The 16552-nt window shown below is 41.5% G+C and overlaps 1 protein-coding gene across 3 annotated transcripts; it reads left to right on the top strand.

The window, feature by feature from the left end:
* Positions 1-1945: 1945 nt before the first annotated feature.
* DNASE2B (deoxyribonuclease 2 beta) lies at positions 1946-15119 on the top strand. 3 transcript variants are annotated; one of them, XM_009968633.3, is made up of 7 exons: positions 1946-2028; positions 5177-5329; positions 9063-9240; positions 10526-10607; positions 11703-11864; positions 13281-13478; positions 14044-15119. In XM_009968633.3, the coding sequence occupies exons 2-7, from the start codon at positions 5217-5219 to the stop codon at positions 14397-14399; spliced, it is 1089 nt and encodes a 362-aa protein (XP_009966935.1). In that variant the 5' UTR covers positions 1946-2028; positions 5177-5216; the 3' UTR covers positions 14400-15119. The 3 variants fall into 3 exon arrangements, with proteins under 3 accessions (XP_009966935.1, XP_032856436.1, XP_032856438.1); XM_033000545.2 differs by lacking the exon at positions 1946-2028 and adding an exon at positions 2990-3252; XM_033000547.2 differs by lacking the exons at positions 1946-2028; positions 11703-11864 and adding an exon at positions 2990-3252.
* The last annotated feature ends 1433 nt before the right edge of the window (positions 15120-16552 follow it).

Genomic DNA, 16552 nt, shown 5'->3' with positions numbered 1-16552 from the left:
GTTGCTTGGGTATAAGACTGTAATACACGGGTATTAATGTAGTGCAGATACTATCAGTGAACCTGGAGATATATTTATCTCATATTCAAATACATAGCCTTGTTAGAAAGAGCTCCTTGCAGTGAATGATTTACTGAAAGGCTGGCTGTCTGGCTGGCTGTGCAGCAATTGACCTGAAACTTGCACAGGAGAATTTAATGACTCGGCAAAGTTTTTGAGGTGAGCAGCCCATGCTGTGCTTTCAGTTTGTTTTGTGCTTCTGCTGTCTTTAGTTATCAAATGTTGACTCCATTAAGTTCCTTACGATGTTTTCAGTTTCCAAAGAACTCTGAACCTTTTATCAGCTGATATAATGGCAAAAAATAAGCCTATAATTCTATTAAGCCTCACTAGGTTTCTTTTAATTATGAGAAAAGCATTAAAAGAGAGGATTAACTGAGAAATACATTTCTGTGTCTGGCTGATAGGTGCATGGGAGGATGCTAATGATAGAGAAGGTTCTCGTATAAGAAAAATAAAAGGGATTTGAAAATCTTCTCTTTGTTTATTGTTCACCTAGGCAGGGAATCCTAAAGAAACAGCTAAAAGGCTACATGAAGGGAAGACTTAAGAAGGAAAGGCAATGTCTTTAGTAAGCCTTAAAGACTTTTTGTTTGTGTAAAACCTGAAATTGCAAAATTTCATGCTGAATTTTCAAGATGATGAAAAGTTTAATTCAATCTGCACATTAAAAGCAGCAGCTTTTCAAGAAAGCATAAACTCTTTTTATTCTTTTTTTCATTCAGGTTTCTTTCTTAACATTTTCCAGAAACCAAAGTCAATACTATTGAGGCTGCCAAAAATACTGCAGTAGTTAACATTACTAGGAAGATTAAAAAAGATTAGGCCAAGAGGCACTGGAGACTTGTACGGGCTCTCCCTTTTCTTTCAATAGGAAGACAGGGACAATGCTCAACTGCAGCTTTTAGAACTTGTGTCCTGTCTGAAAGTGAAACTGGTCTTGCCACTGGTCCTAACCCTGACACTTCAGGAAAATATAGAGAGAGGGTAGGATGGGAAATAGTTCTAAGATACATTAGGACAGTAATAGATAGGTACCGAACTAATGTCTAAAACCTCTAAACCCACTGTGTGAAATGATGTAGTGGTCTCAGCTCAGTTCCCAGTAGTCTGAGAGATGGATTAAATGAAACACCAACACAGTGAGCTTGAATTTATGCTCTTGTGATGAGTCATAGTAAGAAGAGATGATTTTTACACTCTCTTTGGAATGCCAATTTATAGACAGACAGTTGAGCTTGAAAGCCTATGTCTTTTAAGTTCACAAAACTCTTACTGAAGCCAAACAATTGCATTGTTTATGCATGGTGTGCAAAAATAGTAAAAACACTCTGAAGTATTTTCACGTGAAAAATTGTTTGCATATAGACCTGAGAGCTCATGAAGCTTGCAGCAATGAAATTGCATCTTTCTTAGAAATAAAAGCAAGGCATGTTGACAGGGTTTTGAAAATAACTGCAAACTAGGCAATTGGCCTACAGCGTGTGGTTTCATGATACATCTCTACAGCACAATGATAATAATGAGACTGCAGAATATAGTATAATGTAAAAAAAAGTAGGCAGACTGTTCTCAGAAGGCTATTAAATCCTGTGACAGTATATAGCAGTTCTGCTGGATGTGCTGTTGTAACCATTATACGTTTAGGATATACATACAAATGAGAGCTACAGTAGTTCTTCAGCCATGTCTCAGAGATCAAGAACTGCGAAACTAGAATATAAAAGTATTCTTTGTTTTAGACCTCTGGAGTGATTTGGCTGTGCTGTAAGCCCTGCAACGCCTTTAGGTATCTCTAAAGCCATCTTCATCTCTCATCGGTGGAAATATTTACAGAGAAGTAGGGGAAGTTGCAAATTCTTTTCTCACCATTTCGACATTGCTCAGCTTCACAAAAGCGGATGCCATCAGGAACGCATATGAATGAGTGGATGTGGGGAACGCCATTCTGCAATTTAGAGCAGACATGTAAGTAAAAGTGCAGTAAATACTATCTTAACTTGAAAACAGGAAATAAGAGACAAATGGCTCCATTAAAACAAACTGAATGTATTAGTATTGTAGATACCTCATGTAGACGTTGCCATGGTACTTCTTGAACGTAGGTTTTGACGTATGCCACTTGGCAAAATGTTGTCATGAAGTGTTTGCAGATATCTATAGCAAATTGTTCCAAAGTTGAGATCTAAGACAGCAAACAGTATTATTAGAAAGAAGCAATTACCTCATACAAAAATAGATTGTTCTGATTGTTGTAAATATTTGGGAAGGATCAATGTTGTTAGAAATACAGATTTCTCTCATTTCTGGTTTTGTGCACTGTGCCTAGTCATTTGATCAGCTTGCAGCATACTCTGCAAATAGCAGCTACAGGGTCATGTCAGAAATCCCCCATTCTGTGGTATAGCAAACTGCAGTCCTTGGTCTGAGAGAAACTGCTACAGAAGCCTTACACTTTGAGGATATAATGCTGAAATAATCATAGTGATATTCTGATTAAGCTTTACTGGCTAAAGATGGGATTTCATTACTGAGACTGACAATTTATGCTACAGATTGTCACTGTGATAGATGCAACTGAGGGAGGTAAGAACGCAGTTAACAGAATTAAGAGGAGTCTCACATACTTTGAGGCCTTCTGTTTAAAAATGCTATATAGGAATAATACAGTATTATGTGCTATTAAATTAAATTAAAAAAAAAAAAAAAAAAAAAAGATGACTCTCATATGATAGATCTACAAAAAAAGGCTCTGGAAAATTCTCTCCTAAATCACTGAAGGTGACTTTAGTGCTGATCTCACATGCTGATGGGGGAGAGATTATTTTGATGCATTTTGAAAATAAAGTTAGTATCACAAACACTTCCAAATGAAGTCATAAGAAACAGCTTATTAAAGGCTTATTAAAAAAGTAAAAAATACCCCATTTTTTTTGGCCAACACAAGGACAGTATTCTTTATGGTGTCTGTAGGTATCACAAGAGAGTTGTTTCCCTCCAGGTACTCTTGAGCAGAAGTCAGGCGGAGATGCGTACACACTTCCACTTCTTTAACGAAATGTTTCTTCCCTTCTCTATGAAGGCGAAGGAACTTAATTGTGTTCTTGCCATATTCGCAGTTGAGGACTTCTACATCCTTGATCTGCAGAGAAAATATGTGACAGCTGTAAAGGAACTCAATGGAAGCCTGAGGTACACTCAGTCAATGAAACATAGACAGTGTTTATGGCCTTTTTTTCGGTGGTTACCTGTGATAATGAAAATATTTCCATTATGCATTGCGAAGTCCTAACAGGAAGAAAAAATATCTTAGGAAGTTATTATTACAATAGTAGCAGCTGTGATAGAATTTTAAAAGTTTAAACTTTTATGGAGGGCAGATCATATAATAACAGTGAACTGGTCTCTCTCATTCTTCATCTTTAGATTAGTCCTGACTACACAGACCTCCACCGAGTCTCCCCTCCATCGCCTCTTTCTGCACTCAGACTGTCCCAGTGCAATCAGTCACCACAGGTACAGGGTGCACCCCTGCGCCTCCCTGTCACTCCACCGGGGCTGGCTCTGCCAGGCTGGGCTGTGCCTCTCCAGATACCACTCCTGGTTTTCCCTGGCACCAAGAACAGACTTTCACCACCACCTACTCCTCTGGCTCCCAGATATCACTACCGCTGCCAGGTGTCACGTGTACCATGCGCTGAGCCCTCTCCATTTTCACTCAGAAGCTGGCAAAACATGGTCAGCATCCTGCATGGCAGAACCCCCTGTTAGCAAGGCAATTCTTTGTGAGGAGTGGAAAGGTTGCTTTGTAAGCAGTCAGAAGTCCCAGACAGAAAATGAGAACAGCTAACACATTCCTGGCACATTGTGTGTTTTATTTACCCCCTCTATGCACGTTGCAATTCATGAGAGCAAGAAAAAAAGACAGACCGGGCTGGGCTGGTTGAAAGTGGTTCCTCACAACTGTGTTAGAGCTCTGATCTCCCACCAAAGGCAAAATAAACGAGTCTAAGCAGCAAAATTCAGGTCTTCATCCATACCTTCAAAATCCTGGCTTTCTGGGTTTGTTGATTTTCTTTACTTTAAGCCTATTCAATTTTATCCTGATTCTGTCGAACACACCCAATTTACACATCTATTACAGTGTTGGAAAGGCTATACTACAAAGGAGACAAAATACTGAGAAGGTTGTGAGGGTTTCTGTTATGCTAAAATGCCCAGAGCCTATTGCACAAGACTTTCCCTGAGGCTGAAATATCCCGTATGTGGTATCAACATCTTTTAATGAAAATCATCACCTTTTAATGTAAACATAATGAGGAGGGAGAAAGAATATTTTACACACCAAAATACAAATTGAAGCTTTTTATGTGTGAGTTGCTAAAAGATTATCAGATGTAAAATTGCTCGATTCACACATTGTTCCCAAGAGAAATGCTAATGCACTTAAAAGATAATTAAAAAAATATATTAACTACTTGTAAGTAAATTACTGTGGCTCAGAGATCAGAGCATTTTCTCTGACTGTCAGTCCCTGCGGGCTCAATCCCCACAGACAAATGAAGGCCTCACTGCCAGAGCCACAACCGGGCAGGGCTCCACACCGCACCAGAAACCCTCTTTGCAGGAACAGTGCAAAGGCTGTGCAAGGGCTGGATGGAGAGGTAGTGAGGTGGAAATGATTTGGTTTTGCTTGTCTGAACACCATTTTTTTTTCAGATAGTTGTAAAAAATTCGTACTTCGGTCATGCAGCACTAAAAAGAAAACAAAAAGGGTTTCGGTATCTTCAGCCTTTTTTTTTTTTTTCTTTTTTTTTAAAGCAGAATACCCTGAATATTCTAGATAGTCAAAATACTACTTCCTAAAATACAAGAGTAAGTTTTCCCAAAACCATAACTTGACAACTGTCATTTTGCCATTTTGTTGCCCAAAGAAAGTGTGAGCAGTTTCCAGCTGCTCCCAGGAGCCTTGGCCCCACTGACGACAGCCGTCCGTCCCTGCGGCGGGAGCTCGACTCCCCAGGCTGATTCAGCCGTTGCCGCCAGCCACCCAGGGTGTGTTACTGCCTCACACAGCAGGAGCTGACAGTTAATGCAACACAACTTCTCCTTTTAGAGCCTACTCAGTGCTCGCCCTGTGCTGCCGAGAAACCAAAATGCCTGCGGGATCTGCACCGTGTCACCTTGCTGTGCTATTGCTTCTTTCCTCCACGCCCCTGTGGGCAGCTGAGATTTCCTGCAGGAATGAAGATGGGGAGATGGTCGATTGGTAAGTAAATACCACGCAGGGGAGAAACTCTGGGTGAGTAAATAACACTTGAGATTAAACCGTGTCAAGTAGGTGGATCACGGAGAAGTAATACATAGCAATCACTGTTTTACTCCTGTTAGCCTGTGAGTAGTAGCTGAATTTTGCATTTGGAAAACCTAGCACAAGTTACTGAAATGTGATTTTGTTTCACTGAACCAACCACCCTACTGCATTATGACTAACCGCAAAATAATCACCGTTTTACACAGCATTCATGTCTCATCATCAAAGGGAGTGTAACCTGTGTTCGCGTGCCAAGGCTGCACTCGCCGCCAGCGGCCCCGGGGGTGCCTGGCCTGGGCCAGGGCTCCGGCACGGAGCTCATCTGGCTGAGGGCAAACATCCGTTTCTTGCCCTTAGCCTTGTCGTTCGTACCCCAACGGCAGCGGAGGCTGGGCTGCCCCGGGAGGGGTGTGGGGGAGGCGCGGGACAGGGGCGGCAGTGTGGGAAAGCGCCGTCCACACCTCGTGACTGAAGAGCGGAGGTCCTTCCCCACCGCCGGAGCCGCCAGCACGTTAGAGCTGGTGCCATCCCGCTGCCAGCAGTGAGCCCAAGTTTGGGTATTAAATGATTAATTGGATTAATGCACTTTGAAGATGAAAGACACAAAGTGTAATTACGTAATAGCCAGCCCACGCTTAAAAAGTGAAACAAGAGCTCTTAAAGAGCACAGAAGCCTCCCAAAGATAAATATCAACCAGTTTCAAAATAAAAGTGTCTTTCTCATGGAACAGTGATTAGTTTGGATACAAGTGATAAAGGAGTAGGTGCTATTCTTGCACATCCCTTCCCTTGCCCACAGAGCTAGCTGCAGGGAAGGCAGGAGCTTCTCACACTGCAGGCAGGCTATTCAAGGAGCATAAAGCCAGCTTTGCTCTGTATTAGCGTAGCATCAAACATATGAGGTTCCAGTCCATCCCTGTGACTTGTCACCCTTGCCAAGTCCCTTCTGAATAATGTCATTTTTTCAGGAATCGGACTCTTAGTTGGTGCAGCTAGCCAACAACTTAAGAGAAACCTCATTTCTCCACAAACTGCAATTATTCCTTGAGTCTGTTTGTGTTAAAGCTAAACATAAAAAAAAAAAAAAAAACAGATCAAAACACAAACAAAAACAAAAAAACATTTACCATCCATTTCTTAAATGAACATAATTCTTGTGTCCAAATTCTCTGAGAAATTATTTGAAAGCTGTGGCTAGGAGTAAGTCACCTGTGCTTCTGTGTGAACACGAGCAACGTGGGACCCATTCCAGAGGGGAACTGAGGGGTCTGCACAGGCAAAACCGTGTTCCTTTCTGACAAATTTAGCAGGAAGGACAGGGAAGGTTTCCTTTCCAGTGTGCCATGATCAAATGAAAGAGAAGCTTGCCTATCTGCAGGGATCATCCTAGTTTATTGACGAGAAATAGTCAGATTTTTCCTGATTCTGGATTTAGTTGCTGTGAAGCTGATAGGAGAAGCAGAACTGAAACTGCTGAGAAAAGCTTCCTCTTAACCAAAATATGTCAATGCCCTTTCAAACAAACACAGCACTGCAGGTTTTATATTCAGTTAGAAAGAGCTTTATGTGAGTTCTTAGTATTCAGTGGTTTCATCCTGCAATATTCTGTAATTACTCATGTATTCAGACATCTTTTCAGTTGCTGCCGAACTGGAGGAATCACTTGCCTTATCTGACCTGATCCCACCTGTGCTCCCCAGCCGCGCCTGCAGTTCCTACCCACACGCAGTGTCTGGGCTGGCAAAAGTCTCCCCCATGTTTTCATTCCACTCAGGATCTCATCCCACCATCTTCACCTCTCACAGGGGCTACCAGAGCAAATGGCCGTAGGGTGAGCTCTCTTAAGAGGGCACAGACGCTTTCCTTTGTTCATCCAAACTCACTGTATTCTGTGGGAAGCTTTTCATGCAAATAAAAGTCAAAACTCTGCTTTCCAAGAAGTGTTGAGTCAAGGATTGAAGCCACTGATGTCCATTGTTTGGGGTTTTTTTTTGGGGGGTGGTGGTAGAAGAAGTGATTAAGAAGTAAAGATGTGATTACTTGTAGTAAGTTAGTGTTCAGTCACAAGCAATGTGACAATGCTAACCGGGTATAAGCAGATTTGTTTTTCCTTAATTCTCAGGAAAATAACTTTCACTCTGCTCCCACAAATGCCTAAACTCTTGAGAAACTTCCTGTGCACAAATAGCAGTGAAGACTTTTATACAACTTCAGTTGCTAATACACTCAACTGCTTTTCTGGAAAGGGCCAAAACACGTATCCACTGGGAATTGGCAAGCAATTTACTGATAGCTCAACTACTGCCATTTCCGTGAGCATACCTGCTAACATGGATTTGTCAGATTCAAGGCTGTAAACACCCTGAGAGCATAAATTCTTCCAATACATTTCAAAGGAATGTTTGGAAAGGCTTTGTATACTAATTCCTGGATCAGTTCGTACTACTGTAGCTACTGCTGTTCCTCTGCTTTCCAAATCTTCATATCATATAAAGGAATTGTTGTGACGCCTCATGCATGGACAGCTCTCCCCAGACTTGCTATATAGATTTATTTTTTTTCTTCTCTGTGATCTGTCATCAGCAACAATTTCTCCTGAGATATTTAAGGAACATCACTCAGTGGCAATGAAGGCAAACCAGGATCACCAGTGAAGTGTTTCTCTTCTGCTAGTACATGTATGTTTCCCATAGATTAAAAGTTCTTCTAGCAAAATGCTTTCCTGCCACTTCTTACCTGCTTTCAGAGATGCTGGTTTTGACCAATTTAAGACTGTAAATTGGTAGGACAAGGCTGCTCCTCCTGATATACTTGAAGGGTCAAGTACAGTCAGGCTGCATTTTTAGTAAATAGTATAGGATTAAATATAATGCCACTCAGTTCTTACTATTGGCATAAATAACTTACTCAAGTACAGCACTCAAAGAAAGTGGCTCAATTAATTGTATTGCAATTAATCCCATGGACTTGTGCACTGGGAAAACCTGTTTAGTTCATCAGAGACATTAATATGAACTGAGCCATTTACTGACAATATTGACTGCTTTACAATTTTGAAGAGATTTGTGTTTCTGGCTAATGGTTTGCAAATATCCAGTCTGCAACAGTTCAGCAGAGTGTGAGTCTGTTAAGAAAAGTAGGATTGGAACAGCATTATCACACGGCTTTATACTTATTTTGTGGTTTTAATATGTATAAATATAACATGCATTTTTATAATTTTAATACATAATTTTATCTATTTCATATAAAGTTATATAATATAAAAATGTATTGGTAAGAGGGGTCCAGGTTGACCATGAGAATGTCAGACTGAGTTTGGTACCTGAGGTTCTCTACCAGAACCAGGAGCAATAGGGATTTGGTGGCTAAGCAGGACTCCAAACCAGGACCACCTCAAATTCTTTCGGGGTACCAAAACAGCAGTCTGGCCACAGAAACAGCCTCCCTTGCTTGCTAAGAAGCAGAACAAACTTGTATGCAGCAGGTACTGTGCTGCCAAAGTGCTGCTGGTTCCTAAACTTGGTCACTTCCTCCAGGCCGAGAGACATCCACACCACATCTGGTGGCACTGGTCCCCCTCCAGCATAGGCATCCCCAGCTCTTAAATCCTCACGTGGGAAGGAGATACTGATTTACACATTCAAACAGGATGGTTGTAAAAAACAATTGCTCTTCACTGTTGCAGGTTTGCTCTTTACAAGTTGCCAAAACATGCCAAAGGAGAGATTCCTATGCTGGGGCTGGAGTACATGTACATGGACACCCTGGCTCCGCAGTGGCAGCTCGGTAAATACCTCATCAACATGACACAGGGTGCTCTGGGACAAACACTGAAGCAGCTGTACGAGATGTATGAATCTGAGGCAAGTGACATTTAATTATCATTTTATTAGTACACTTACCTGATACTACATGCAAATGAAATTAAACCAGCCAAAATAAGCACTTAGAGGTATGCCTGGACCTGACCAACTAGATCTACTAAAGCAAGTCAAGGGGAGTGTCTTGACAGCTGGGCAGATTATTTGCAGTTTTGGCTACAATTAGAAGTTACCCTTGAACTTCCAATTTCTAGCCAAGCCTTTCACACACTTAAAGTGTTGCCCATCAAAAAAATTAGTGTTGGTACGTAGTCCCTTTGGCAGCTTCTCTGCAATTCATGTTGAACAACATCTGAAGCTGTGACCTCGCTATGAACTCAGACCAGGGCCAGTGGTGACTATTACAGACACTTGTCCCAAGTCCTCCCATGTGCATGTCTTTCATGCTCTGTCTCAAATCAAATCTGGGTTTTGCTCTTCTCCCTGAAATCACTGTAACTGCTTCAGCAGTGATATGCTGCTTGCTAGGCCTTTTTTTCCCTCCACAGTCAGATACCTCATTTATATTTGTGTGAAGTGATTATAAAATACCACAAGATCTGCCTATAGTTATTTTTTTTACCATCTACATAGTATTCTTGGGAGTTTGGGTGTGTCTTTGCATTTCTGCTGTGGGTTAGTGGTGGTAGAGTGTCATTAATTTCTATGTAGAAGAGATTCCCAGAAGGCAGTCAAATACTGGCAACCCAGCAACTGTCCTATTCCAAGTCTTGCTGTAATTGTAATAAACTGTTTACAAACTCAAAGTACATCGGGAGGGGAAGCATCTCCCAATTTCTTTGAAGTTCAGGGAGAATAAGGTGAGGCCATATGCAAGTATTTTGCAAAAAAGCATTAATTTTTTGTCCTTCATAAGAACACTTGTCATGTCTATTTTTCCTCAGCAAACATTTTTATTGGATCTGGTTGCTAAATCAAAAAGTGGCACAAAAAAAAAAAAAAGGAGGGGGAACTTCTTTGCAAGTGAGTGCCCAATAAGCCCATATAAATTGTCTTAGTGAGCATATTCGACCTCTTGAGGAAGGGCTACTGCAACGATTGAGAGAACTTCCACTTTATATTAACCAGGATCCTAATGCTGAGTCTTCAGGTCTATTTTACTGTAACTTCTGCAGAGACTGTGTCAACTCAACTGGGAGAAGGATTAGGCTCATGATGTTCACACAGAGAAGTCCTGAATTCTTTCTTCTGTTCCCATAGAACATGCTTGCATAAATGCCTTCCTTTTACTGAATATCATGTTTCAGAAATGTGTGTTTTTCTGCAGAGGAACAGCATTGCGTATGCAATATACAACGATGAGGTCCCTGAATCAGACTCCAATAGTTGGCAAAGAGGACATACCAAAGGTACAGGGAGAGTCTCAAGCTATTATTTTCTCCTTTATGAAGTTGTGGATAGCATCTATTTGTCTGTTTGTCTATCTGCGTATCTAAAATTCCTGCCTAAAGCAAAACTGGAGAATTATTTGCGTGATGCATGGTTTGTTGTATAGTTATATATGATGCAGCTTCTGGTTTGGTTTTGCTATGCTTGTGCTATGTTGACGAAATCTGAGGGCTTATGGACTCTTTATTCTCAAGAATTAAAACTCATATAGCAACTTTCAGCGAGTGCAGACCACATTGCCCTGAGTCTAATAGCAACAGCAGCACAAGATGTGAAGGGAAAGGCACCCTAAACATAAACCCCTCCAAACTCTCTGGGGCAAGAAACTGTTGTTGAGATCATGGATGTGCTGAAGTATGCAGTTAAAGTAAAGCAAGTCTTTAAATAAGCGTAAACTTCAGTGGAGGTCTGAATGTTCCATTGAGGAAGCAGATGAGGTTTGCCCAGCCTGACTCTGGGATGACCACATTTTGCAGGGCTGTATTTTCAGGCTGCAGCAATGGGGACGACTCAGGAGCTGTGCTGCTCCCCAGAGCACCCTGCTGTGGGGGGAGGCACAGCCCGTCGCTCTGCTGCTTCTCCGCAGAGGAGAATTTGGGCTGTGGAAGAAGACATGGTATTGACAGACTCTGTTTCCCCATACACAGAGAATATGTGAAGGGAAGGAAAATGGGTTGTGGAGAGAGGGTCTCAGCCACTAAATCATCAGACTTTTTGAAGACCAAATTTGAGCAGAGAAAGAAAGGTTTTGAAAAGTGGTTTTTGGTTTTTTTTGTTTGGTTGGGTTTTTTTTTTGTTTTGTTTGTTTGTTTTTTTGTTTTTCCAAAAGAAACATGGTGATAGTTTGAGTTAGGCTATGTTGGAGAGAATTAATGCAATTTTAATACAATATTAGTGTCTCCTATAATCCATTAATCTACTCTGGAGCCAGTTTACTGTAGACATTAACACACTGAACTGTGGTATCTACTGCAGCAAATCCAAAGCAGGACACAGCTCTATCATCTCAGGGCTTTTTCCTTCTTACTTCATTTGCAATAACTTTTTTTTGACAGGATTTCTGCTCTTGGACAAATCCCAAGGCTTCTGGGTGATTCACAGCGTGCCCCTGTTCCCTCCCATCCCTGAGGATGGTTATGGGTACCCAGCTAGTGGGGAGTCCTACGGACAGACAGCCATCTGTATAACCTTCAAATATGACCAGTTCACAGAAATAGGTATGAAAATCATCTCCCTAAGAAAGCCTTTGCCCCACTGCACTTCTCTGACTGCTTTCCTTGAGGCTTTGCCTCAAAAATTGCTTGTTCTTGTCCTTCATTGTCAAATTGGGAAACCAAGTGGGGCCTGGAAACATCATTATTGCCTTCAATTATGCTTATCCAACGATTTCCTGTGGGAAATTCACTTTTCCACTCTATCTCTATCTCCCTGTGGGGACTATTGAGATATTAATAGTCACAAGTGCAAATCGAGGGTAAACTCAGTCCATGCATACAAAATGCTTTGGAATTACCAAGTAGGATGTAAGGCAACCACTGTTTGAGCTGGAGTAGTAGCCTTGACACATCAGAAATATGAAGTATGGAAGAAATATCATCCAGAATTTACCCAGGTACTTTTAGCCACATAAAATACCAATACTAAAAATAAAAAGCCTCAAAATCTATACCTGTAAGATTCAGAACAATCTGACAGTGATATCTGGTACTGGAATCCTGAAAAGGGACTATCAAAAGGCATTACAAGAAGCCATACTGGCATGCTCCTTAACACTTTTCACACTGTTTTTCACTCTTTCCTCAGTTACAAACCTCAAATTATATTAATGAAACATATACGCTCTGCAAATGAACAGGCTGGCCACACCCCAGAGTTATCTAAACCAGGTTCCTGCTTGTGGAAGAGCATGTATGAGTGTGTTTAGGAAAAGGGGACAAGAAAATGAGACACTTACACTAATGCTTTCCCTGCTCCATCCTCCCAGCTTCTGGTAATCTGTGGTTCAGGGATTTCCTGAGCCGGAAAGACTGGAAAGTTCCTGATGGACTGGTCTTCCATGAACTCATCTAATGAGCCCATTTGTTCCCTTCCTCTTTACAATATCCATCGCGAGGACTTCTGCAGTTAAGCTGTGCACTGTACAGAAAAGTAGATTTCTTCTGCAAATTCAAGCCAGACACTGAAAGTTTAGGTTCTCAAACCAAACTAGAGCTTGTGGCAGTTCTGTTTGCATTTGGCTTGGCAACTGTAACTGGCTGGAAACTACTACTGCAAATATGGACAGGCTTGGATTTACACATGCTGTCTGAGCGCTGTGACAGCTTAGAGGTTTGAAGATGAGCATGGCTGGAAGTGGCAGTGGACTGAGACCACCGGTTAACAGTTCTGCTAAGAATAATGAGGTATAAGTGGAAAAACCTGAGCATACTCTCCCAGCCAGTCTACATGCTGCAGGGCCAGTCAGAATACAAAGCAATTAAACATGGTTTTGGTTGCTAAAATAAGATACTTTGACACTGAACTCTTCCAGGAGATAGGCTGTGAAGATTAAGAAGGATTTGTTTACTCTCCTGATTGCTTCTCTTTAACCCACTTTAATACCACATGTGTTCATTTCTTTGGGTTTTTCTCAGATCAACAGATGCTGAGCTATAATCCAGGAATCTACAGCTGTTCCATCCCTAACATCTTTCAAGCTGATCTCCCAAACCTACAGAAGCTCTGTGCAGGGTCCAGGCTGCCCTCGGTCCCCTTGCGCCACCTCTCCAAGCTCCAGTCAGCTCAGGGGGAAACCTTTCTTCACTTTGCAAAGTCACACTTGTTCATAGATGGTAAGAGTACCTATTGCTCTATCTAGGACACATTCTCAAGCAAGAAATAAGCAATTAATATGCTCTTTGGCAATTAGTATTTTCTTTGAGTGGGAAAAAAGAAGTTCAGCTTCAGAAATAAATGCAACAGAAGGCAAGGAATGGTGTCCCATCATAATACTCTCTCAGCCCCACAAAGCAAAAAGCTGTCTGGTCCTTCAAATGCCTTAAGGTGTTCCACAGTGGGGTTTTCAGAAAATTTATTTCCTGTTATTCAACAGTTACAACAAAGAACAAAAACAGGCTTTTAATCATCTGCTTTCTTTTTGTTATGAAGAAGGCTTGAAATTTTTTTTCCTTTCTTTTTCTTCCTGCTGATTGTTTGTAACAGGTTTTTCAGGAGAACGAGGAGAAGCAGAAATTAAATTCTGAAATAAAATTCAAAATAAGGGGAGGGGGCAAAATTCCCTCTGGCTCACTTTATGCATTGGACTTAAATGAGCCCAGTTAAGGTGATGCTTTTCAGTCCCCTCTGAAATGAAGGAACGTTAAAGACTAATTTCCCACACCCTGTGTTATTCCACAGATATCTACGTGGCCTGGATGGCTCAGGAACTGAAAACCGATTTGTTGGCTGAATCCTGGCAGCATTCTGGTCAAAAACTTCCCTCAAATTGCTCTCTCAACTACCACGTCTATAACATAAACCTAATAGGGATGCCATTGAATTCCACCTTTTATTCCATTAACGATCATTCCAAATGGGCTGTTTCAAGGAAATCCAAAGATCAGTGGACCTGCATCGGAGACTTAAACCGCGCTGCCGAGCAAGCTTGGAGAAGTGGTGGGTTCATCTGTACACAGAATGAACACATCTATAAAGCCTTCAGGCATTTGATAATCCACTACAAAAATTGCACCAATACTTTCACATGGATGTAATGAACCGTTCCTCCCAAACAGCACAGCCCCTCATGACATAGAAAGTGTAGGAAATGTCTCTCTTAAACTATATTTTCTCTCTGAAGAATGGCCCTGTGAGTTGCCAGATGTGTCACACCTTCACCTTCTTAGCCATAAAAGCAGGTGGTGTGCAGGTAAATGATGGCTGTTTTTCTCTGGGTGCTGGGCCAGCAGGCTCTGCCTGTGCTGAGCCACGCTCCCTCCGCTCTCTCCTGGCCCTCTGGCCACCAGCGCCGGGCCGGGCCGCTGCTGCACAAGGCTGCCCCAAAGCACCTCACAGGCATCCCTGGGGCAGCCTCTGAGTGACGCCGGACATGGGACAGCAGGGACAACAGAAACCTGCCTTGTTAGCTGGGTTGTCGGGGCTGGGCAGTTAGCAAGAGAAAAAAATACCCCAAAATGCTTCAAAATCGCCCCGTGTTCCAGGCGCTGTTGAGATCAATCACAGCATTTCTGCTCAGTTTGGGCTGAATCTCGTAAGAGCTGACATAATTGGATACAGACAGGGAGATGAGTAGACTTGCAGACAGAAAGCTCTCATTTTACATGATTAATTTTTAGAGAAGAAGTGAGCTTTAAATCATTTGTAACCAATGGCTTGGGAGTATTTCTCGTGCTTTTATTCATATACAGCAATCTTATGAACAAATAAACATGTCCAAAATATGAATAAGCAAAATAAATTAAGAGCGAAAATGGCCTGTTTACAGTCTCCCTCTTCCATCTTTATAGTTATTTGTGGTTGGTTACATGTTTTATAGCTGACAAAGGAAAAATGGAGACAATTAGGAAAAAAAATGAAAAGAGAAGAAAATGTTTGAAGGAAGATGTTATTTCACCTACATTTTCACACTACAACAAATGTGGCTGTTAGTTTTCAATACCTCTGGTCTCAGGCTTAGAACCTGAAGTTTGCATGGACTTGCTATAAAGACAAAGCTAACTTTCAAAATCCTGATATACTCTTGGGTTCAGATTTCAAAAGTGTATCTGTATTTAATATGTTCCTACATTTATTTAAAGGGTTATATCTCAGTTGTATTTTTATTTTCCTCCTGAGTAGCTAATATAAACTCCAGTCTAGAGATCTGGCTTTCTCACTAACATTTCTGTTTTGCTGTGTTCATACTCCATACTACTGATTCTCTACAACAGTGTCTTAAAAGGGAGTAGATATAAAGAAATGCCCCACAACTGCAAGAAGTTGTTGAAGATTTCCGTCCCTTTTCACCCTGAAAAATCAACCAAACAACAAAGCGTATGAAGTACCAAACAAACTAATTTCAGAAAACATTTGTGAATACTTCGTGAAGAAATAAGAAGAATGTATCTGGCATGCTTAATGAGGAGAATTGTGCAGGAGAAGATTTCCTATTTAGTCAGTCTGGATTAAAGGCAAACCCAAGTCTCATAGCTCTGGGAAAATAATGTAGATAGCTTAGATATTCTGCACCAAATAAGTCTTTTTCTTTTCCCTGAGTATGACCAAATAACATTTGATAAATAATTTGTTTGACAATGTTTTTTCTCTGATGCTTGTCAAATTGTTTTACGTATATACTTTTAGTTGTTTTACTAGCAGTGGTCAAGCAACACCTATTTGTGGCAGTGAAAATTGCCAGTGACACACAACACTGAGCAGTGGGATGGTAGGGCATCACTCTGATAAGCCAAGACAAAATGAATTTCTTTGCCCACCTTTTTGTGGCAGACACTAGCCCAACCTGTCTGACTGAACTTGTCCGTCTCGCCCAGAGCTTTGCATATGCAGGACCTTGGTGTACAGGAATGGCAAGCCCGTCACTGGAGACAGTGCGGGTGAGGTTCACCATGGTGCATCAGAGGGCACCTGGACCTGTCACACAACCTGCATTTCTTACGGTAGATGCTCAGCCACAGCATTTGGGTCACAGAGTTCAATAGTAAAGAGACTCCATCCACCGGCTGTCACAGAGGTGTTGCCACAGCCCTCCTCCCCAGGCTAAAAGTCAACAGTCCATCACTTGACTTTAAGTGCTAATTGCTATTCTTCATTATTTGATCAAATGATAGCTGTCATAAAGCTTCATAAGACTACTTAAAACATTCCTCTTTCATTATACCCAAGATTGGTAGCCTCCATTTTAGCTGTT

This window comes from Tyto alba, unplaced genomic scaffold, assembly GCF_018691265.1.
Source record: "Tyto alba isolate M040663 unplaced genomic scaffold, T.alba_DEE_v4.0 Super-Scaffold_1000006, whole genome shotgun sequence".
Taxonomy (NCBI): domain Eukaryota; kingdom Metazoa; phylum Chordata; class Aves; order Strigiformes; family Tytonidae; genus Tyto; species Tyto alba.
Note: the sequence above shows the minus strand (reverse complement) of the source record. Positions and strands in the feature narration are given on the sequence as shown.

Bases quoted from the DNA above. Each gene is read 5' to 3' on its own strand.
- DNASE2B (XM_033000545.2), top strand. From the start codon at position 3,089: ATGCGTACACACTTCCACTTCTTTAACGAAATGTTTCTTCCCTTCTCT. The intron at 9,241-10,525 runs GCAAGTGACATT...GTTTTTCTGCAG, and splicing joins ACGAGATGTATGAATCTGAG to AGGAACAGCATTGCGTATGC. The intron at 13,479-14,043 runs GTAAGAGTACCT...GTTATTCCACAG, and splicing joins GTCACACTTGTTCATAGATG to ATATCTACGTGGCCTGGATG.